General features: G+C 43.4%; 2 protein-coding genes across 3 annotated transcripts in view; both read left to right on the forward strand.

The window, feature by feature from the left end:
- Positions 1–1,828: 1,828 nt before the first annotated feature.
- On the forward strand, positions 1,829–19,043 carry CycE (cyclin E). 2 transcript variants are annotated; one of them, XM_017241517.3, is made up of 6 exons: positions 1,829–2,030; positions 7,153–7,270; positions 9,799–10,114; positions 16,827–18,106; positions 18,169–18,394; positions 18,494–19,043. In XM_017241517.3, the coding sequence occupies exons 2-6, from the start codon at positions 7,251–7,253 to the stop codon at positions 18,767–18,769; spliced, it is 2,118 nt and encodes a 705-aa protein (XP_017097006.2). In that variant the 5' UTR covers positions 1,829–2,030; positions 7,153–7,250; the 3' UTR covers positions 18,770–19,043. The 2 variants fall into 2 exon arrangements, with proteins under 2 accessions (XP_017097006.2, XP_017097008.2); XM_017241519.3 differs by lacking the exons at positions 1,829–2,030; positions 7,153–7,270; positions 9,799–10,114 and adding an exon at positions 15,956–16,734.
- Positions 19,044–20,748: 1,705 nt separating this feature from the next.
- stol (voltage-dependent calcium channel subunit stolid) overlaps positions 20,749–22,758 on the forward strand; it is a 32,866-nt gene continuing 30,856 nt past the window's right edge. Inside the window, exon 1 of the mRNA XM_017241586.3 lies at positions 20,749–21,421. The gene's annotated coding sequence lies outside the window, so the exon portion shown is untranslated. The remainder of the gene's footprint in view (positions 21,422–22,758) is intronic.

Below are 22,758 nucleotides of genomic sequence, written 5' to 3' on the forward strand. Positions count from 1 at the left end.
ATCGAGCCGGGATATTGCCAGAAAGTCAAGAAATAGCTAGAATTCCAGCTAATATCATTTCCCAAAATTGAATAGCTTAGGCCGTTCAAAATAGCTAAAATGGCAACCCTGCTGACTGAGAACTGAGCGCACCGATCTCACTCGCCGCTGCCGATAATAATTTGTGTGCTGTTCGAGGCGAAACTGAAAAACCAGAAAATCCAAAAGGCCAGAGATTCTATAAGCCATCGGGGATCGAGCCACTGTTATTGGCCTTGACTTGTAGGAGGTTCAGCTGGCCAAGTGTGGGGAAGAAAAGGCGATCGTGAAAACGACGAAACTGTCTTGCTGGCTGCTGCTGTGCCTTTTTGGTGTATGTGTGTGTGTTGCTGCGGTGTGTGCAATTTTTTTTCATCACCAACCCGCGTGTGTTTTAGTGTGTGCGGTCTCGAAGATCGCGTGGCCCCCAGGAGAATCGAGCCAGGTCCAGATCCACGCCAGGCACAACGCTACAACGCTGCGAAGACAGGTGAGTGATCTTAGCCGGAGGCATGGCCATTGGCCACCTGGCAGGTGCAGTCCCGGGATAGCCGAGAATCCCAAGATCTCCCGTTTGAACCCGGCCCTAGGGATCGTGACCCCACTGCCCTCTGCCACGGCCCTGTTCTTTCCATTTTCATCTCCCCCCAAGATTCCGTTGGCTTTAACAATTTTTTCTTTGCCCAATATCCCCATACTATGAAAAAACGTCGACGTCGCTGCCGCCTCACGTTTTTTCTCTGCTCGCCGCAACCTGCTTGCTCGCTCTCTTTCTCTCTCCTCTCCGATCGCGGTCGCAGCTGTCAGTGCTGACAGCGGCGTCAGGTTCCCGCGCGCGGGAAATCCTCAACTTTGGTTGCTCCTATTTTCCGGAAATATGTTAGGATTTTCGATTTTATTGAAAAATCTGATTCTACGTGTTTTTACCTTTCCAAAGAACTAACGCGGCAATATAGTTTAAGTCATTTTAACGCATTGGTAGGCCTGCAAAGAACATGCCAAAAACGATGGAATGCCAATCGATGACAACAACAAAGCGGCTGCGGTTTGTTTGGGTTTGAGCTGCGTTGCCACCTAGTCGGCAAAACTGTGTCGATCATCTGTGGTCAGAGAAATATTTTAATTGAGATTTAAAATTTAAGAAAATAACCAGCTTATTGGTTGATTTTGCCTGGTATAAGTGCAAAAAATACAATTAGACTTATTTAATGCATTTTATATGGATTTCATAAGATTTTTATGGGCATTTTTATGTAAATATTTTTACAAAAATGTTCTCCAATGTTTTATGTATTACGCTTTTTTGATAATGTTTATTCGTTTGGGTTGTTTAAACAAGTGTTCATTTTTATATTTTTAATATTCTATAACCTTCCAACTTTTTCCAACCTTCTGGTAGCCCTATCAGCTGTTGGCAGCTGGCAGAGCTCGTCACCGCCCGCACACCCCCCTTTCGAATGGGGCCGGGCGTCCTTTTTTTTTTCACAGGCAGCTCCAATTCCAGACTCCATTCAATAAAATGCGACCACCGCCACCAGCGGAGTTGGAGCTCTCTCGCTCCTCCTTGGCTCCACTTTGCGCGGGAGAATCTCCACAATCTCTTCCTTTCTCGCTCTTCTCTTCGAAATGTCAGTTGAGATACCAACAACTACAACAAGGCAGCAGTGTGGTTGTTGCATTTTTTGGCGCTTCGGATCCGCTTGTTTTGGCGCGTTCCTCTGCACACTCGCCGCAGTCGACGTCACCGTCGACGTTGACGTTCTCTGCCGGCGATCCGACATGCCGGCAGCCGGCAGGTTGGGTGCCGATTTCGATCACTTTGCTGCCGCTGCTCGTGAAGTTTTCGTGGTCCGGCGTGCGACGACGACGACGGCGACACATCTCTTGAAAAATCGGTCAAATCCCCAATTCCAAGTGCTCACCTCTACCCGGCGGTATCCCCGGCGCCCCCCAAATGCTAATTTCCATAAGGAAACTCCGGTAAATGGGCTGCAAGTGCTTTTTCCGAAAAGGTAAAAAACCATTGCACAATTCCACGGATTATTTGCTGCGAATACGGCAATCGGAAAAAAAAAAATAAGTGTCTCTTACGAAAAAAAAATTATGACGCGTGTGTGTGAGAGTGGGGTACATAGTATGTGAGGAGGCGGATAGCGGGCCGCGGGTGGGGAGACAGGGAAAGTGGGAGAGAATGCCGTGTTGTCGTCGTGTCTTTGCATTTTTGGCTACAAATACAAAGCTTCAAATGTGGTTCACAGCCGATCTAATAAGAAAATTGACGTGCCATGAGATTTAACCGTTGGATTCTAATTGGAAGGGGGAATTGCAATTGGAAATGGCCGGACCCCCACAGTTGCCGTCTTATAAGACTGCACAGACTTCAAGTTCAGTGAACTGTTCTTTTTTTGCCTACTTTGTTGCAGCTGTTGTTGTTGTTGTAGGCGGTCAGTTAATGGAAGCAGGATTTTATTGGAATTGGCCAGATCACCCCCCCCGTTCCAGCCCGGGGCAATACATGATTTTGATGGAGCTTTTTTTGGGTAACTTTCTAATCTTTCTCCCGCCCGAATTGCACTTTCCCGCCATTCGCATAGATTTTGGGCGGTAAAACAAAACTGCGCCAGCCCAAACGCCTAATTCGCGCCACTTTGTGTCTCTCCATTCTTTCCCCATGCTCATTTCGTTTATATACGCTGCTTCCCCCCAATGACACACACACACACACACACACAGTGTCACGTTCGCTGGTAGAAATGCGCTCCCGCGGAGAGATAGCTCTGCTCTCTCGCGCTCTGCTCCATGCACGCACGCACACATCGAAGGGCGCTCTTCCGTTTTCATTCCAATCAGAACAGCGAGTGAACTCACTTTTTCCCCTACGTCTTTCACCATTCTCCAGTTCTGAAAAGCTTCTGTATGTGTGTGCGTGTCAGCAGCTACAGCAACAAGAAACAAAAACTTTTAGTACCAGCTCTCGGTCGACGTCAACAGCGGCGTTGACTGCGCAGCGACTGCGACGGCGACGGTGACGGTGACGGCGGGAAAAGTACAACGCGAAACTTCGAACCTTTGAAAACTTGACGAAAACGAAGCAGCGAACAAAGCAGAGGTGGAAAAACGAGCCAAGCAAAGAAAACAAAAAACCCCAACAACAACAACAACAACACATTCAGCGAGCTGGGAACTGAAATATGCCAAAAGTGGCGCAAAAAAAAATATATTTGGTAGTACGTCCCCCTTCATGTACGTGGGGTTCGCTGTTCTGAGCGAGCGAGACGGGGCGTGGGGGAGGTCATCTAAGCCGATCTACGCTTACGAGAGTGGTGGAGTTGATTGATATTTCGCGGGCCGTGCTTGCCATTTACCGCCAATTCTGCCTCCACTGTGCCTCCAAATTACCTGCTACAATTTTATTTGGTTGTTGTTGTTGTTTTTCTTTTATACATAGTTAGTGTATATTGTTGTTTTTGTTTTGCTTTGTTCGACTTTCTTCTCTTCTGGTTTTCGCGCATATATAGATATTCTTATATCTTTTTTTCGCATTCTTTTGCGCCGCCAAACGTGTTGAGTTGGTTATGGGGGCTGTGTGGGTTGGGGGGGCGTTGCCGAAAGGGGGTGGTGGCAGTAAACGGTTGGTGGGGTTGGTTTTTGTATACTTAATTGTTTCGTGTTGCCTTGGATTATGTCATGATCGCCAAAAACATTTTGCTCTCAAGAAAGTAAGAAAAAATGTATACTAGATGAAGTACAAGTTCTGGAAAGGTCTTAATAAATATTATGTAAAATGTATCTACTCCCTTGAACCTCTTTCTTTAAGACTATATCTCATATTTGTTTATTTTGTCCCCTTTCAACAATTACTTATTCAAAACCTTAGCACCTTGTCAGTTTATGGAGGGGCTGGACCAACAAATTCCCGTTTCAAGTGCTTCCCACCTTCACCCTCCAGCGGCATCCTCTCAAAGGATTTTTCATGAAAAGGAAAATTCTCATTTGTAATATTTTCCCATCATGTAATGTTAAGAGCCAGACATATCACCTGCCTATATTAACCCGAATTCCTGGTATATGTATGTATCTAGGTATTTCTCAATTACAAATGCGGATTGTTGTTTAAGAAATATGCCGTTTTTTTTGTTGCTGGAACTTATCAAAATTTATGCTGCCTGGAAGGAGTAGGGAGGAAGGAATGGAATCCAAGGTATCAGAATCAGAGCCAGAAGAAGCCGTATGACGGGCAGAAACAACAATGATAAACAGTTTCCAGTTATTTTCCAGACAAACAAAGGATAGTCCGGGCAGTCTGGGCTGGGAGATGGAATGGGGAACAGGACGCTGGCCACTTGAGCTGGTTATGGGCATCCTTTAGACGCTGCTAAATATAAACTAAATAGTCAATTGAGCGCGTCTCGTCGCCGTCGTCGTCGTCCTAACGGCTACTTCAAGGCCGTCGATTCCTGGAACTGGAACGCCGCCGCCACTTCTCTCCATTCAAGAACTTTGATTTGTTCTCTCTCCATCCCATCCCGGTCCTTGCTTTACTTTCACACGCCGTTGCCCAGATACCAGATACAGATGCATGGCCACACAGATACAAAGGCCCAGACCCAAGACCCTGGCGCAGATACAGATACAAATACACGACCGAAAGAAGGTCTTCTACGGCGATCGACTTTCCTGTTTTTCGTTTTTTTTAATACCCTGTATTTGAAGAAGAAACTATGGGTATACTCAATATACTCAACATTTAGCTACTGCAGTCTTGATAAGTAACTAGTATACAGAGTATCTTAATCCAAAAATGGTCATAATTAATTTTATTTTCAAGTCTGACATTCGAAATTCCAACTAATTGCAAGAGTTGCTGGCCAAAACCACAACAAAAGCCATCCAAGGAGCAGCAGCAACATTGACATTGCAACAGATACTCAGATACTTCTTGTGCATTTATCTCGAGTATCTTTGGAATGTATCTTCTTGCATGTGCATAGCCCAAAATGCAACTCGAACAAAAAAGGACGCACAAAAATTGCAGGGCCAGACAAAAGACGCCGTCTCGAGAGAGGCCCTTGGATAACTCGAGACCTGTTTTCCTTCTTATATACACATTCAGATACGCAGATACATGCGTCTATATATGTATACAGATATTTTGTACATATGTAGAGATATATTTTTTTGCGCTCTCCTTTTTCGCATTTTATGCATTCTTCTTTGCATTGCGTCGAGTTTCATTGGTGCCTTTGGTATCTCGGCTTCTTTTCTTCACTTCTCGCTCCATTTCCTCGTCTGGGAAATCTCTGGGATAAAGCAAATAGCCCCCGGTGAGGAGCTATATCTGCTATAGCACTCTAGATTTCCAGTTAAATCCGTTCGCGGTTGTTTGAATGACCTTGGACCCCATCCAGGTAAACTAAGGCTAATTAGGCTCTGAAAGGAAACCCCTGGGAAGTCCGGGTATCTCTATCCGCGCAATCCACCGCATTATTCATATTTTTATACCTGTCGCAGCGGAATTCCACTTAACTGCCATCCCGTCCAGAGCTCTTCACTTAATCTTCATTAGAGGAAGCTGCATGATACGATGATCCTTCGAGTGCTGCCTGCGTGAGGCCACTAGCCAGGCCAATAGTTAGTCCTTAATCAATGTTAGTTGCAGGTATTTGGACAGTCAGTTGGATTAAGTCATTTGTTTGCAAGAGTCCTCCTGTCAGAAGATACAATCTTTAAATCTTGTTTGGTTTTGAATTTAAAAAATTATATTTTAATGAAGTATTTTGTCTTTTTTTTTAAAGAAATTCTATGAGATATTGTCTTAAACTTTAACTATTTAAAAACTAGCCAATGAGGGTAGTAAAAACCCGAAAAATATATCCTGAAAGGACTTTCGGGGAAGAACAGAAACCCAATTAATTAGAAGGCATATCCGCAATTAGTGTGAAAATGATGGTTTGGAAAAGCGAAATAATGCGCCTGGGAAACCCGGAAAAGCAAACGGAAAGAGAGACGAAAATATTACAAAATAGAGCATAAGAATAAGAAAGTAAGGGAAAGAAAGTCCGAAAGAAAAGCATTCCTTTATGGGGTAGAAAAATAAAAAGGTGTCGAACTGAATGGCAGGCCGAAGGGAGGTCCATAAATCGTGGCGAATATAACGCCAGGCCCATATGTCACATTGCCGAATGAAAAGAAAATAAAATTCGGAAAGGAAAAACACAGGAAGGAAGGATGCAAGGGGAGGGGCGGAACAAGGAAATGCGACAGGATACAATTAGCGAGGAGAAGAGGGGGAAAGAGAGTCAATTGAAGTTACAGCCAGGAACATAGAATCCTTTAAGGTGGGGGGCAACACCATCCCCCATCCCGGCGGCCAGCTGCCGTCACTCTTCTCCACTCACCTGCCCGCATCGCCATCGCCAGGATGCGGCATTAATGCTGACCCGGCTACAACAGGTGCATCAGGGGAATCGATATAATTAAGCGTTGTAAACCACTAGAAAATGTTGACGCTGCGCATGCGCCGAATGCGAAGCACCTGACCTTGCCTACACTACGAAAAATTCAACTAACAGATCATAGGGTTGATTAAAATAATACAATTATGGGGTTTACACTATTTTTTAGAGTGTAGAAGTGACAGCTGAAGCTGAAACTGCAGCAGTTGGCATCGATTGAGACTCGTGGAAATTCTATTAAAATAAAAAAAATTGACCATCCCGTGACTACCTGTTAGATAACCGAAAACATCTTATCCTGTAATTTGAATATATGTATTTACCCTCATCGGGAAATATTTACTATCCTACGTTTAAGCAAAAAGTTTGGTATTTTTTTGAGAAAAACTCACGTAAACAAATTTGTTTTGGGTTTTGGGAGACGAGAAGGAAACTCCACGACCACATGCTGCGTGTGAGATCTCCTATCAGCCTCTGTTTTCAAGGATCATATGTTGTTTTTCCTCTAAAAGGATCTCGAGGAAATGCTGGAATAGTTGTTGATAGGCTATGTCAAGTCGTAAAATTTAAAAAAACCCAGCAGCATATGATGACCATATCCTGGCTATTAGTTTTTAATGATTTTTTAAGGTTTATTATATTTTTAATAATTATTATTTTCTCTTTATTTTCTTTGCAGTTTATTTTAAATTATAACTTGCAACTGCTTTTTACGAGCAGCTTCTACAAACACCATCAGGATTAGAAATATCAACGGCAGCTTTAGGCCGTACAATTATGGGTTTATATGCCAAGAGGTAAGATATATAATAAATAAAAATAATTATAAAATAAAGTAATAAATAATAAATAAAATATTTTTTATAAAATTTGTATACTTTCTTTGAACTGTTTAAAGTTCTTTATGGCCTTGGTTGTCCTTCTCTCCACCAGTGACTTCCTTTTCCCATCAAACTCGTGACTTCCATTTCCTCTTTAGTATTAACCAAGCTAATTAACACCCCACATGAAAGCCAAAAAAGACGATTCTCCAACTGTCTAATACTAATTCCTAACTGACTTCCTGCGGCGACATCCGACCCACTTCCTTTCTGCCACCAACTATCCTGGTACCGGGTACTGAGTCTTTCTTTAATTCATTTTTCCAGAAGATGTTTATCTAATAGTTTCTATTTTTTTCCTTCGTAATTATAAAGTGACGTTGGCCAACTGGTTATGCGTCAATGCATTCGGAAAAATTAGATAAACCCGCAGGAGCTGTTACTGTTTTTTGGGATCCTACTGCTACCGCAGTCGTTTCCACCTTTTCCGACTCAAGTGTGATAATCTAAAATGCATTTTCACTGACATTTTCCAAAAGTTTCAAGCGAACAGATGGCGCTTGTAGGTGTCAAAGTGGATACAGTGCTGATAACCAAGTGCCGCATTCCTCTACAGTCGACATACCTGGACAGGATCGCTCCATGGTTAAAGGTCCTGCGTGTGATTAGGAAATAATTGCTCGCGAAAATGTCATTAGAAATAGTGTTCTGGTTAAGGGGTCAGTTATTTTGGTTCATAGGGGTGAGCCTTGGGATGATAATGTTGTCATTGCTGCGTTGTCCTTGTCATAGTCATGTCCTGGCCGACACTATTCGACAAAAAATTAATTGAGTTTAATATGTTTCACCCTCTCTGTTTAGACTTTTGTGGGTGATGGTGGGTGCCTGCGCATGACAATAATTGCATAATTGCCTAGTCATTTGGTTATGTCAGTTGCGACCCCTCGACCCAGTGGCCATCTCCTCCTCCTCCTTCTCCTCCCACTGATCTGGTCGATCACTTAAGTGATAGTCCATTTTATGGACATATTTCGTGGTCAACATGTGTGCGACATAATTACTGGTATGTGTTGCGAAAATGCTATCGCAGTCATCTATAACGGAATTTATGAAGAATGTTGAGGCCTGAAATTTATTGCATACTTTTAAGGGCCATCCAAGTATTCCAAAGGTTATGTTTGAAAAAAGACCTTAGTGTTTGATTTTCCTAAAAAATTAAGTAATAAATTACGAATTTCCATTGGGAGCCGATTATTTTGACATAATTTATCATGTGAGAAAGATGGGTCCTTCGATAGGCTCCTTATGGAGCATTCCAAGAACTAACTCCTTCCTTATCATCACGAAGATAGTTGCGACTCAACCCCATACTGATTTTTATTTCTTACCTACAGGGATTCAGACAGGAACCCCTCCCCGGGAAAAAAGGGGAAACCAACCAAACCGAAACCAGGTTTCTGGTTGCGCCGCAAAAGAAAGGAAACTTTCACCTCGAAATGACAAATTTCAGTTTGAACCTTTAGCCGCGACAACCCGTGACCCCGGGATTTGGGATCCGGGATCGGCTTTGAAAAAGAAAGCGGGAAAACTTGCCGGCCGTACACTCTCGTGCACGTACACACCATTAGTCCTTTCTCCACAGGCCGAGATACATTTCTGGCCATAACTCATTTCTTAAGCGATTTCATTTCCTTGTAATTTACTACGTGATTACTTTTTCTTGTTCATTAAACCATTAAACGCGATCGATAGCGAAGGGCAGGCCGGGGCAAGGATCAAAACAGGAGGCTGCAAGGCTTCGATCCTCTGGCCAGGTCTAACCTTTTTTTTTTTTTCTTAAGGGTACCTGAAGGGTTAGTTGCTAAAAAAAATTCGCTTATCGAATTGCTCTTGAAGTGCAGTTTCCTTTTTTTATTCGCACCACTTGAGCGGCAAGACGATAGAACATCTGCCCCTTGGGGTGCTTCCTTTCTAAATAGGAATCCTTTTTGGAAATAGTATTCTTTCCGTTGGTTCAGCCTCTTGCATTATGCATAATGTGCATGCAAATTTGCCAAAATTGCTCAATAATCTTGGAAAGAGGAAAGGCTTTCCCGGGCAAGGCCCTCGTAACGATCCCATTTCCCATCTCGATCAGTCATCTCGATTTCAATTTCCCGGATGTTAAATATTAATGTATCCGTTGGGCGCCTTAATCTCGACTCAGGCATCGCGATTCTCGAATGCCGTGTCAAAATTCAATGAATTTATGGTCGTTCCGTTTCGCTTTGTATCTATTTTAGAACGCCCCTATGTGATTTGCTGCTTTCAGCCTCTCTGAAATATTAAATTTCTCTATTTTGCAAAAAAGACAAAAGAAATTTTTGAAATACAGGCACCCTGACAACCACGTATTCTATTAATTTTGAGAGGGAAAATAAAGAAAGTTAAAGAGAAGAATGTGTAATCTAACTTTATAAATCTTTTCTTCATTTTTTTAACTCTATAATATTTTATTTTTTCAGTGTTTCTTCTACCAGCAGCAGCACTGAGCCAAATGGAAGCATAGTCACATCATCCGCCAGCGATTTGGAAGCTGGAAGTAGCAGCAACATTGTCGTCGTCGTCAGCAGCAGCAACAACAACAGCAACAGCAGTAACCACAATAGCCCCAACCCGCCTCAACTGTCCATCGCCCCCTCAACCTCGTCTCAGTCCAGAGGTAACGAGATGTGCTCCTGTGATAACCAGAACCTTGCAACATCCACAACATCTGCCACAACATCCAATGGCAATAAACGTAAACGGCGTTTAAGCAGCGATTCCAACGACGACGCTAAGGTGAGTAGATGATCCATCCAACCCACCCACACCCCCTATTCGCGATAGATAAGTTTTATGAATGAAGTTGCATTATCAGGCCCCGGTGACCTCGTTGGGCTTTGCAATCTTATCGGGAGCCAACGAACCGAGATGATCCACTAATTTGTTGCAAAGTTGATCGTTAAGGGTTTTGAATTTTATTCTAGTTTTGGAATTTGAAATTAATTTAATGTTTGTGTCTATTGATCTTTTGTGGTGAACTTTGGATCGAATACTTTCCAACTGATCACTCATCGTTCTTATCTTCCGAGGCTTAGATTAGTAATCAGACGATTGTTTTGAAAATAGCTTCCCTATCTGTCTTGTTATTTTGTTTCTAGTAAACAATATTTTGTTTGTTCTGCTGCTTGATTGTAATGGTAGTCCTTTAAAGGCTTCTACTCCTTTGATCCTCACGAGATCTGCAGTCAAACAAGCTGTTGGGCACGTAGCCGGCTACTTGGCACTTCACCCAACCCAAAGATGAGCCCAAAAATAAACGCTCAGTTAGCAGCATTCGGTCCATTGCTTTCAAGTCAGAGTTAGCTGCCTTTCAAGTAGCTGCAATCTCAGCGAGGAGGAAACAATGGCTTCTTGGCAATGGCAGCTGTATTGGTGCAAAGGATTTCCCCTCCAAGGTTGTATTGAGAATCTCTAGGGATCTTCAGGGGAATACCCCTCATCAAAACGTGCAAAATGATGGCAAAAAAAAACTATATTACCCTAAGAAGAAATCTAAATAATATTTCAGCAAGGGTATTTCATAATTCGTTTCTTGTTTATTTTTTGCAAGCCAGTTTCGCTTTTTTTTTTTCAAACAAATGTCACTTTCATACAAAAAAAAAAAAACGTTTTGCAAGTAACGTATGGTACTGCTACTGGCTCCCCTTCCGACAAACATTGGTTGGGTAAGAATTCCAAGAGGGGTCTTGGCAGTATGTTGAGCATATGCACGAAAGGACAAAGGAGACCAAGGACAGACGGCGACGGCGACGACGACGACGTTGCGCATGCGCGCACACCTTGAGCCAAAGACGGACTTCTCCCTCTCGCCAGTCCAGGGGTGGGTTTTCCCATCGAAAGCCAGAACTTCGAGACCAAATAATATCCCAGAAGTCAAGGCGGCAAATGTCCGTTAACGTTCGAAAGGAAGAATTTGAAATTGCGATAGTTATAGGTTAGCTTGAGGCAGGAAAACTAGATCAAGACGGGATCGGGATGCGTTCCGTTAGGGAATGGGACATGGGACACACATAAAACCGCAAAACAGCAGAAGAGGGGTTGAGCAATGCCTTATCCTTTTCAAGGATCACTGGGCCGAGTTTTTCCATTTCTTCCCTAATTAAATATTCATCGAGACGACATTTGCTTCTTCAGAAGATGTTATGCCATTCCATAAAAAATGGTTTCCGACTGGGTTGCATTGCTGAAGCTACCCCGTTTCAGGACATTGACGTTGTCCTTATGCAAATGCGTCCTGCGTTTCCAGCGACGTCTGCTCATTAGATTTCCGTTAAACTTTTATGCAAATCATCCTCATCCAGGGATCCTTGCCACCGTCTGTCTTTGGGACACGAACCAGATCCTGTTCTCCCAGAATGCATTTCTTTGAAATAATATACAATATTTGTTTTGCTGCTGGCACAAGGATAAAAATTATGGTATTATTTTACCAATTTGTCAGTGTAATGTAAACCCCTTTACATGGCAGCCATGAAATCGACGAAAGTTTTTGGAAAAAACTTCTTTGTGTCTTTTATCCCAAAACAAGAGATAGGGTTGCTGATGAGGAGGGTTCCTCGTCTCAGCCATCAAGTGCGGGGCTTGATTTCTGTCAAGTCAGTTCTGGGACATTGTGGGAATATGATTTCAAGTTTCAGTTTCCCAGATTGCATCCCATTCTGGGATAAAGGATAATGTTGTTTGTATCTTGAAAGTTTTCCCAAAGTTTTAAAGAGGATTTTATAAAAAAGATGGTAAACAAAGTAATAGAAAGTAAGGGGATTTGTTTCTAAGATGTACATGATGTGGATGATAAGATAAGAGCTTCTATGATTTGAGATGTTATTGATTCTTAAGTCTTAGAGATCTAATGATATATGATGATTCTCTTACATTTATAATTTTATTCGCGGTTTGTCCTTTGTCCACTTATACCCTCCTTTGGGTTATGCTTTAATTCGTCTGGTCATGGATCTCACCAATTCCATGATTAATTACATGTCCGAGAGTTATGAGCGACCCTTGAAACTCATCCTCGCGAAAGGATAACCCCTTCCGGGACTGACTGACCAGAGGTCAGCTCTAACTCGGCCTAGAAATATGAGTGTTTGTTATTGTCCATTTGGGATTTGTCCTCTGGCATGTTGTTTGCATATCATTTGTTAAAAGAAGAGCAACGGGGAGCTGTCCCAGAAGTGGACAGGACATGCGCTAGGATTTCTCCTTCTTGGCTTGGAAATAAGTTAACAATTATGTAACTATAATACATAAAAGTTAAATTAAATTCCATTGAAAGAAGTGGGGAGAAATGGGAATAAAAAAAAGAAAGAAAATAAATTGAATGGAACAACAAAGCAGCGTATTAGACGGCAACATATAGCACCAACAAAAGCAAAAAGTTACACCTGGACCCACGCCAAGGTCTGGAAAGTAAAGGTGTTTCGGTATCGAGCAGACGGCAGACGAAAGATTACGACACATAAGCCCAGGACTTGAACGAATGCCACAACAGAAAGAGATCGCTCTAGCCAGATGGAAAGAGACGGCTGGAGAGTGAACACAATGGGGCACCAGGATATTGAGGTTGACGACGCGGAGGTTGTCGCATAACAATTGCTTCTTGACTGACTTGTGTGTGTGTGTTTGTACCCAGAACTTGAGAGGAATTGCATCATCTGCCCTGGCGACCCACGGACTCCCTCCCATAGTGATTTCGAGATGTGTTTTAGGTGCCTCGTTGTGGGCTGCGCTTGAGCTCGAGGAGCTCGGTTGAGGATCGACAATGCAGGAGCAGCAGCTGCTCCTCGGTCGGACTTTCGCCCAGAATCCTTGAGGCGGCTTAAGGGCATCAACCCAGTTTAACCCTTGTTAAACTTAGGATGCAACCCTCTCTGGTCCAGATTCCAGCCCACTTTACAGTTCACTTAATTCTCACACGCTCGTTTTCTGAACTTTTCTTCAAGACTCCGCCGACATGTCACTGTTTGCCATAATCTTTTCCAATTCCATATTCCGCTTGACCAGTTCCTCGGCTCCAGGGGCAGATGCAATGTCCACGCACCAAGGAACTGACTGAAGTGGAGGAATGCCCATTGTATGCTGCTGACCAGGCTTCCTTATGCCATTGCACGCTTTGATTTTAATTACATTGCATCTGGGTCTAGGTTTGGGTCTCGGTAGCTTGGCATGTGTCCAGATTGTCATTCTCCATTACCTACATACATCTCATCTTTGGCGGGGTTGGTTCCTCGACTGCAGTTGTTGGCCAAAAAAGAATAAGAAATTAAATTTGTCATGCGTCTTGGACCTTTTCCTGTCTTTCCTGCAAAAATTTATGTACCTCGACCGAGGGGAGAGTTTCCATCTTCCTGAAGGCAAACCTACTCAAACAATTAAAACTGTCACATAAATATCATGGAATTTTTTCCCTCATTTTTACGCAACAAATTATGTGAAAATCTTTAATGAGCATTAACCGGCAGAAAGTTTTCCGGGAGGGTGGGTTGCTGCTCCCGCCACCCGATATTGTTAAGCTTTTATGATGTGTGAGATTGCTAGTTAGGATTTACAATCTAGAAAATTTAGAGACCTAAAGTCTCTACTCTCCTATATCTCTACTATATTCCATACAATCACTTTTGCTTTATGGACTTTCTGATCTTGGCTTCTGTTTTCCATCATCTGTCTGTCTCTGAGAACAATGGTCAAGGATATCCATTGTTCCAGGCTGATTTTTTTTTTGTCATTGCTTTCTCGTGCTGTAATCTTACGATCCATAATCTGTGGAATAAGATGCCATAAGGCTAGCCTACCATTTTTGGCTTTTTGCCAAAGACCCCCACCCCACCAGATATCTTTGCAAAATATATTATTTATTAAAAAAAAGTAGCCTAGACCCAAGAGCCTTAATACTAAGAGAAATAATTCATATACTCATAGGTTGTCAAATATCTCCCTTCCGCTTTTTTGCTCTTTATTCAATGCTTTATAAAAAGTGTTACAGTGATCCGATTTAGTTGAAATATGCGCCGTTTTGTTCGATAATCCGTTTCCATCTAGACGGCAACTTCATAATACCTCCCTCGTAGAAGCCCCCCTCCTTATTTGCGAAGAACTCGGACAGCCACTTTTCACAAGCCTCTTTTGAGTTCAACTTTACACCACCAAGGGCGTTCGTCATGGACAGGAACAGGTGGTAATCACTTGGCGCTATGTCCGGGCTATATGGTGGATGCGATAAAACCTCCCATCCGAGCTCCCGTAGCTTCTGACGAGTCATCAACGAAGTGTGTGGTCTGGCGTTGTCCTGGTGGAACACTACACCCTTCCTGTTGGCCAATTCTGGACGCTTCTGGTCGATCGCCTGCTTCAAGCGGTCCAATTGTTCGCAGTAGATGGTAGAATTAAGCGTCTGGCCATATGGGAGCAGCTCATAGTGGATGATTCCCTTCCAATCCCACCAAACACACAGCAAAACCTTCCTGGCCGTCAATCCCGGCTTGGCCACTGTTTGGGACGATTCACCGGCCTTCGACCACGACCGTTTTCGTTTGATATTGTCGTATGTGATCCATTTTACGTCGCCAATCACCATCCGCTTCAAGAATGGGTCGAGTTCGTTCCGTTTCCGCAGCATATCGCAGGCGTTGATTCGGTCCACAAGGTTTTTTTGCGTCAAATCATGCGGCACCCAAACATCAAGCTTTTTTTTGTATCCAGCCTTCTGCAGATGGTTTAAAATGGTTTGGTGACTAACTCCCATCTCCTGGGCGATGTCACGAGAAGCCACATGCCGGTCTAACTCGATGTATTCCATGATTTGATCGGTATTTGTCGTCACAGGTCTTCCGCCGGCTGGCTTATCCATGGTGTCGTTTTCACCGGCTCTGAATCGTCGAAACCATTCCTCCGCGGTTCGAAGTGATAGAGTACCATCCCCCAAAACCCCATTAATCTCACGGAACGTTTCTCTAGCGGATTTGCCTTTAACGAAGGAAAACTTTAAAATAGCGCGAATTTCGGCGTTAGTGAACTCCATGTTTACACGTCTATAACTGGTGAACGCAATATCCGTTTTGTAGGTTATGTCAAGACCTTTTAAATTATGTATAGTGTTGCCAGATACGAGCTCTGTAGCGCTTTGTACATAGCCGCGAAATTCAAAAGACAAAAAGGCGGAAGGGAGATATGTATGTCTGGCTCCTTGGAAGTAGGTAGTGATTTTTCCAATGTCTTGCGTCTACCTGGACGCACAGAAATGTTGAAAAAAATAATTGAAGAAAGGATCAGGGGCCGCAGCCGTCAGGAGGATTTGTTGTTGGGCTGATAAACACCCAGAGGCGAAAAAATGCATTGCAAAAACAACAACGTCTCAAGACCTAGGGGATCGGATCGACAAGATCTCCGATCAGGGAAGGGGAACTACCCTCGGGTTTTCGGGTAAATACCCGAACTGTAGGGAGGGAATGAGATGGAAAACTGGCTACGATCCTGCAACGGCAAAGCAACCCCTATTTTGGAACCGTCGTTGCACTCGTTGGGCAGGATAACGACGATCCGATCTACGGGGATCGGCGATCTGGAACGACTCGGGTACGTTGAGCTCAGTTGCACAGCGCACGTCAACGCGATTGGTACTCGATCTGGCCAAGAGCGGAGTAAAACCAAAAAAAAAAATACACACAAACAAAACAGCTAACAGAGACTGAAGCCAAAAATGAATTCTTGCTAAGAATACGACAGCAAAGTAGCTAAAGTTGAGACTGAAACACATATTTAATAATCAACATAGAGTGCAAAGAACTAATTTAAGAACCGGATTCCCAAGATCACCAACAACTGCAACAAAATACAAAAACAAAGCCTAAAATTAGTTAATTCAAATGCTATAACCAAAAAAATCTGTTTGCACGATCGTATAATCACACCAAAGAACCAACGCAACCCAAATTATAACCAAAGACTTCGAAAGTGCAATATAGAGTTTTTTTCAAAAATAAAATAATATACCAAAAGGATAATCAAGGATATATTGAAAGAGAAACCAACGGAATACCCTCTAGTGAATATCCTTCGAAAGTGTTATTGTTGTACCTCCATACGAACGCTGAATCCTTGATCTTTTGTGTGATCTCCTGGCTCGAATTTTCGTGCGGGTGCATTTGGTCTGGTCCACCTATCTGGGATTAAGAATTTTGACAGGCGTACCCACATAAATTTACTCGCCTGCCCCCGATCCTTCTTGGCTAATTATATCCAAGACACGTTTCTAATTCCGCTGCCATCCGTGTGATCCTGTTTCTGACTTCGATTGTCCTTTTCATAGTTCGGTTCATGTTATTATGAAGTTGGAACAGAAGAGAAAGTTCATTGAAATGGTAATGATTGCTCATCTTTATGGTTTCTAGAAATTCCTTCATTATTATCCCTATATTTTATATTAAATATATATATTTTTTTTTCTTTCCAGGATCCTGAAATCGGATTTGAGCCTCCATCGGCCAAGCGCATGCAGCGTCTGCCCGTACTGTACGGCAGCGATCAGAGCAACCTCTCGTCAGTGGCCTCCTCGGTCTACACATCGCCAGTGGTATCCGCCGACGGGCAGAGCACTCAGGAGCTGCTGAGCATCCGCAGTTCGCCGGCTGAGGAGCTGCCGGAAGCGCCCAACAGTCCGCTGCCGGACAGCCCGGACAGTCCGCCCAGCCCTGATCGCGGCCTGGCCGGCAAGCAGGCCCCCGTGGTGGTCCGCTATGGCACCGAGATGGTTGGCTCCCAAAACGAGCAGCACGAGGACGATGATCTGCTGGACGACAGCTGCGAGGAGTACTCCTACGACGAGGAAGAGGTCGGCGACGTGGAGGAGGAGGACGACAACGAGGAGATCAACTCCTCCACTGTTTCTCCAGCCTCTTCGGCCAGCAGCCAACAGCAGCCTGTCTGTGGTGAAAGAACTCCGGGTTTCCAGAAGCAGTTGCGGAATGGCGTCTTTGCGATGAATGTGATCGAGCCAGTGTCCTTCGAGTTCATGATGTCGCCGGCGGAGGAAAACTCGCAACGCCAGTGCCCGCTTCCGGCGTTGGCCTGGGCCAATGCCGGTGATGTATGGCGTCTGATGTGCCAGCGGGATGAGCAGGATTCGCGCCTGCGCAGCACCGCGATGCTGGAGCAGCACCCCGGCTTGCAGCCGCGCATGCGTGCCATCCTCCTGGACTGGTTGATCGAGGTCTGTGAGGTCTACAAGCTGCACCGGGAGACCTTTTACCTGGCCGTCGACTATCTGGATCGCTATCTGCTGGTGGCGCGGAAGGTGCAGAAGACCCATCTACAGCTGATCGGCATCACCTGCCTCTTCGTGGCCGCCAAGGTGGAGGAGATCTATCCGCCCAAGATCGGAGAGTTTGCCTACGTGACTGATGGCGCCTGCACGGAGCGAGATATCCTAAACCACGAGAAAGTCCTGCTGCAAGCCCTCGACTGGGAAATCAGTCCCATTACCATTACTGGCTGGCTGGGCGTCTACATGCAGCTGAATGCCAATAACCGCACCCCGGCCTCGTTTGCCCAGATGAGCCGGCAGAAGGCGGCCGAAGCCTCGGCGGCGGACGATGCCTTCATCTACCCGCAGTTCTCTGGCTTTGAGTTCGTGCAGACGTCGCAGCTGCTGGATCTGTGCACCCTGGACGTGGGCATGGCCAACTACTCCTATTCGGTTCTGGCGGCGGCCGCCATCAGTCATACATTTAATCGGTAAGATAGGAAGATGTTCCTCTTAAAAGGAAAATATTATAACATCATCTTCTATCCTTTAGTGAGATTGCTCAGCGTTGCTCTGGATTGGATTGGCAGGTGATCCTGCCCTGCGCCCGCTGGATGGAGCCCTTCTTCCGGGTCATCTCCAAGAAGGCCACCTTCCTGCATCTGAATGAGCAGAACGAGCAGGTCAGCAACAAGTTCGGTCTGGCCCACGTGTGCCCGAACATTGTCACCGACGATGCGCACATTATCCAAACCCACACCACCACCATGGATATGTATGTAAGTATCTGACGGATGTCGAGTAATAGGGGGGAGATAGGGGGAGGACAACCAAACCATTATAAACCAATGCTAATATATCATTTATATTTCTTCCAGGACGAAGTACTGATGGCTCAAGATGCGGCGCACGCGATGCGAGCTCGCACCCAGGCCTCCCCGGCCACTGCGCTGCGCGCTCCCGCAAGCCTGCTGACACCTCCCGCCTCTAGTCACAAGCCGGACGAGGATCTGGGCGACGAGGGTGAGGATGCAGCCACCAATAGCGGCCTGACCTCCGCAGCCACATGCGCCGTAGCCGGCAGCAGCACCAGCAGCAGCAGCATCGCTGTGAACAGCAGCCACGACAGCAGCAGCAGCAGGGCCAACCGCTGAGAGATCGGCGGTCTGGCTCCTGGTCAATCTCTAACTCTCACAACACCCGCCCAAACAGTCTCTACGTTAAGTGTTTCTTATATTTAAATTATTTTTGTTAAGTGAAAAGTTATTAGTTGCCTAATTCCTATTCTAAACATACATATATTTAATTTGAAATATCCTACGCGCACTCTGCTGCTTAACTCGCGATAACCATTTCCTCGCACAGTTTACCATTTAAATTTTGTGTATTTATCCAGAAAACAAGAAATATAATATTAATTGTACACTATCCACACAACAACATACATATGATGATTACAATGAGATACCATCAGACAAGGGAAAACTGAATTAACCAATAGACTCTCGTACAAGCTGAAATTTGAACTCTGAATCTTGAAATCTGTCGCTCGACAACCATGTCCAGCTATCCACCACTGACTCATATCGAAAAGCGAAAGATTAACCCACTAATCTGACACATATACATGAAGGGGGCAGCAGCAGCCCCAAGCAATCATACTTGACTAATCAACTAAAATTAGTGTGTAAGTCGAGGGAAGTGACTAAAACCGACTAATGCTGAGCTATTCATTCGCATTGAACCCGAAATTAACCCGACTAACAAGGACAACCCATCCACAGCTGACATGGAGTGACACAGAATTGGCATTTGATGAATTATTGATTTACAAAATAAATGAATTGAACGAACAGTACGGATACAACATTTAGACTACATTTAGACTAATTTTTGCCATAATTTGCTTAGCAAATAAACATTGTACATAAAGCAGAGGACACACACAAAATACACAACAAAAAGAAAAAACACAAAAAAGATGAATATAACCTTAACTGAAACGCATATAATATATTATTATATAAGTGTACAATATACGGCTTACTATATATCTTATGTACATTCAAAAGGCAACAAGGCAAACAAAATAGAAAAATATTTGCTAAATTTAATATAACATATAGTAGATGTAGTAGAAATATATATAAGTGTTCATACTATTAAGGCTGAATTCAACAACAACAAAAACACAAAAACAAACACTAAACAGAAAAACAAACAAAAAAATCTTATGTATTTAATGTTTTATTTTTAGTTTTTAAAAGCAATAATCATTTTAAAAATATGAATTGATTTTAAGTAATTTGAAAAGTACGCTTATATTTATGATTTGATGTCAATAAACCATAAACTAAATCATTATATAATTCAAGTTGAATTTAACGAGTAAATAAATATATATATTTTTTGTAAATACAACTCTAAAAAAGAAATTGTAAATTTTTTAATTTTTGGGAAGGGAATTTAGAGATGTGGAATTATCTGAGATTTTTCCCTTTCTAACTGCTTATGTGTCTGATGTGTCAGCTTTCCGGATGAAGGCTACCAAGCTACGTGGAGAGATCTTGGTGTGATCTTTGTAATCGGTTAGTGTTGCGGCTTCAAAGAGATGAAGGCGGCTACGTCCAAGGACCTAAAGTTCTATCCTTAAGTTATACTTCACGCGCCGTGCGATGGTCACAAGAAAAAGGAGGCGTTTTGGAGGCGAATGCCCTATCCCTCTTTGGGAAGCTTCACCATCGCAGCATCTCCTTGGCCTCCATTTTAGGACTTTCTCCAGAAGTCTCTTAAGAGAAGTGTTCATATTTTTTACCTATATGTAGGCGTGAAGGTTATTATTAACGTACTCAAGGCTGTACCCTAACCTAACCGCTGGCTGACGGGCAGTTTGATCAAGGCTGTACCCTAACCTAACCGCTGGCTGACGGGCAGTTTGAATTATTGATAGGGCGCCAAATTGCCAATCGCACTGTAAGCGATAGACATGTTAAATAACATTCTGTTAACAAGACTTTAGCGTTATGGCAACGCCAGGACCATGTTAGGGCTAGAGACTCCAAGTTTTTCGAAATCGAAAGAATTTTCGATATATCCGTTGAAAGGAAACTGGGAGCAACCTTGCCCCAAGTGTACACTCAGTCGTGGCGAGAATCTGGCGAGTGTGGTTGCGTTTTAAGCCGAAAGCGCGCCCAAATAGAATTTAATTCTGCCCAAAAGCCTGGTGTGAGAAAATATTACAAAAAAATCAAATAAATAAGAGAAAAACAACTAAAAGTGTAATAATCGTTTCTCCAGCCAAGATAGAATTTGTTTCAAAGTGCAACAATAACAAGAAGCAATTAAAAAAGCGGCAAACATTGCACCGCAATTTGAGAAAATTAACAAAGCCAGTTCGTGAAGCTCTGTACGCCGCAGGATATCCTGAAATCCAAACGTTGGAAAAAATCCAATACAGATATATGTGTATATGTATTATGTATGTGCGTGTGCCTGTGGTGGTGCAATATTTGTGAGCGCCAAAAAAACCGAAGAGACGAAGCCGCGCAGTCGAATAAATCTCTCGTCTCTCCGTTTCGCATTTCGCCTTTCGTAATTCGCATTTCGTCCTTCGCCATCGCGTTTCGTCGCTTTCTCCATCTCGAAAGTCGCGTAGTAAAAAGTGTCGGCACAACGCTGCACCTCGTTGCGCCACCCACCCGTCATCCGCCCCATCCGTTGGAGGTCCTGAAGCTTGGAGATTTGTTTTTAGTAAACTTTTTCGCACTCGGGTTCGGAATTGCGAATTTGGCGCGCAGAGGCATCAAGTAAGTAAGAGAAAGAGTGCGAGAGCCGAACCGAAAGTGGGAGGAGTGGGTGGAGAGAGAGATCGAGTTGCCTCGTTGATTGCACAATAAAATGGACAAAACAAAAAGTTAAATAACTAATAAAAGCTAACCGAAATCACACAACTCTCATAAATAAAGGCAATCCTTCAATTACGCGCATATACCGTTTATTTTTGCAATACTTGTGAGTGGTAATGGCTGCTGCGGTTGTGTGCGTGCGATTTGTTTGCGCGCCCAAAAAAGTATGCTATGCCGTTTTACTATTTACTACTACGCACGCTCCCGCAAAACCCATACACGAACACGTGTATATAGCACATAATAACGGTTTATCGTGTACGTGTACTATAGCCACGCAGCTTACGCAGCTGCGTAAAATCTCAAGGCTTGACCAATACCTCGTAACCTTTGGCCTGGCCACCCCTTCTCCAGTTCCCTAGATTCCTGCAAGCCAGCTCCTATTTAAGCTCTATATTCATGTTAATAGGAGCATAAAAACCAGGCTAATAGTACCTGTTTAGGCCGTTTCTCTGATGGATTTAATTCTAAATAGTAATTTGTGGCTTGAACCCTTTAAATATATAAATTGGATAACTGTCTTACTAGTTGCAAAGATAGTTATTGTACTTTATTCAAAATTTTGTGTGAATTTTAAATGTTGCTTCCTTAGCAAGTTCTTAGTTGCCTTCATCAAGTTTAACATTAATTATTCACGGAAAAATATCTGATAGCTTTTAATGGACCTGGCTAATGTTTACAAAGCTTGAAACCCTAATATTCTTTATACTGAAAATTATCATAAACATTTTATATAAAATATTCCATATAAATTAGACCATAAATATTCAAAAAACCTATCATATAACCTGCTTATAAAACCCAATTCCCATTTATAACTTATCAAAATTCCATATAGCCACACAGACCCATCCGTCTTTGGCTGTAAAAAAAGTTTCGTCCGCTGCCTATTGAAATTTTCACAGGCACATTAATTCCATTATGAAAACTCCCAAGGCCATATTGCTTTTTAGCTGCCTTCTGGGACTCTGGGACTTATGGGCTGCTGCTGTTGTAAGCCAGGCAAAAATCAAAAAGCCAGGCCAAACATAAAAAGCCAAAGCAAACAAAACAGAGAGGAGTGAAGAAAAAAAAAAAACAAAATGTGAGGCAAAAATCAAGGCGGACGCGGGCCTTTGCGCAGGATGGGGAAATGGAAAAAAGAACGGCAGGAGCTAGCGATATGTGCGATATAATAAATCTTTTGTATAACACGCAAAACTTTATGAACGTGCGCCAACTATAAACTTTCACTTTTT

This window comes from Drosophila bipectinata, chromosome 2L (assembly GCF_030179905.1).
Source record: "Drosophila bipectinata strain 14024-0381.07 chromosome 2L, DbipHiC1v2, whole genome shotgun sequence".
Lineage (NCBI taxonomy): Eukaryota > Metazoa > Arthropoda > Insecta > Diptera > Drosophilidae > Drosophila > Drosophila bipectinata.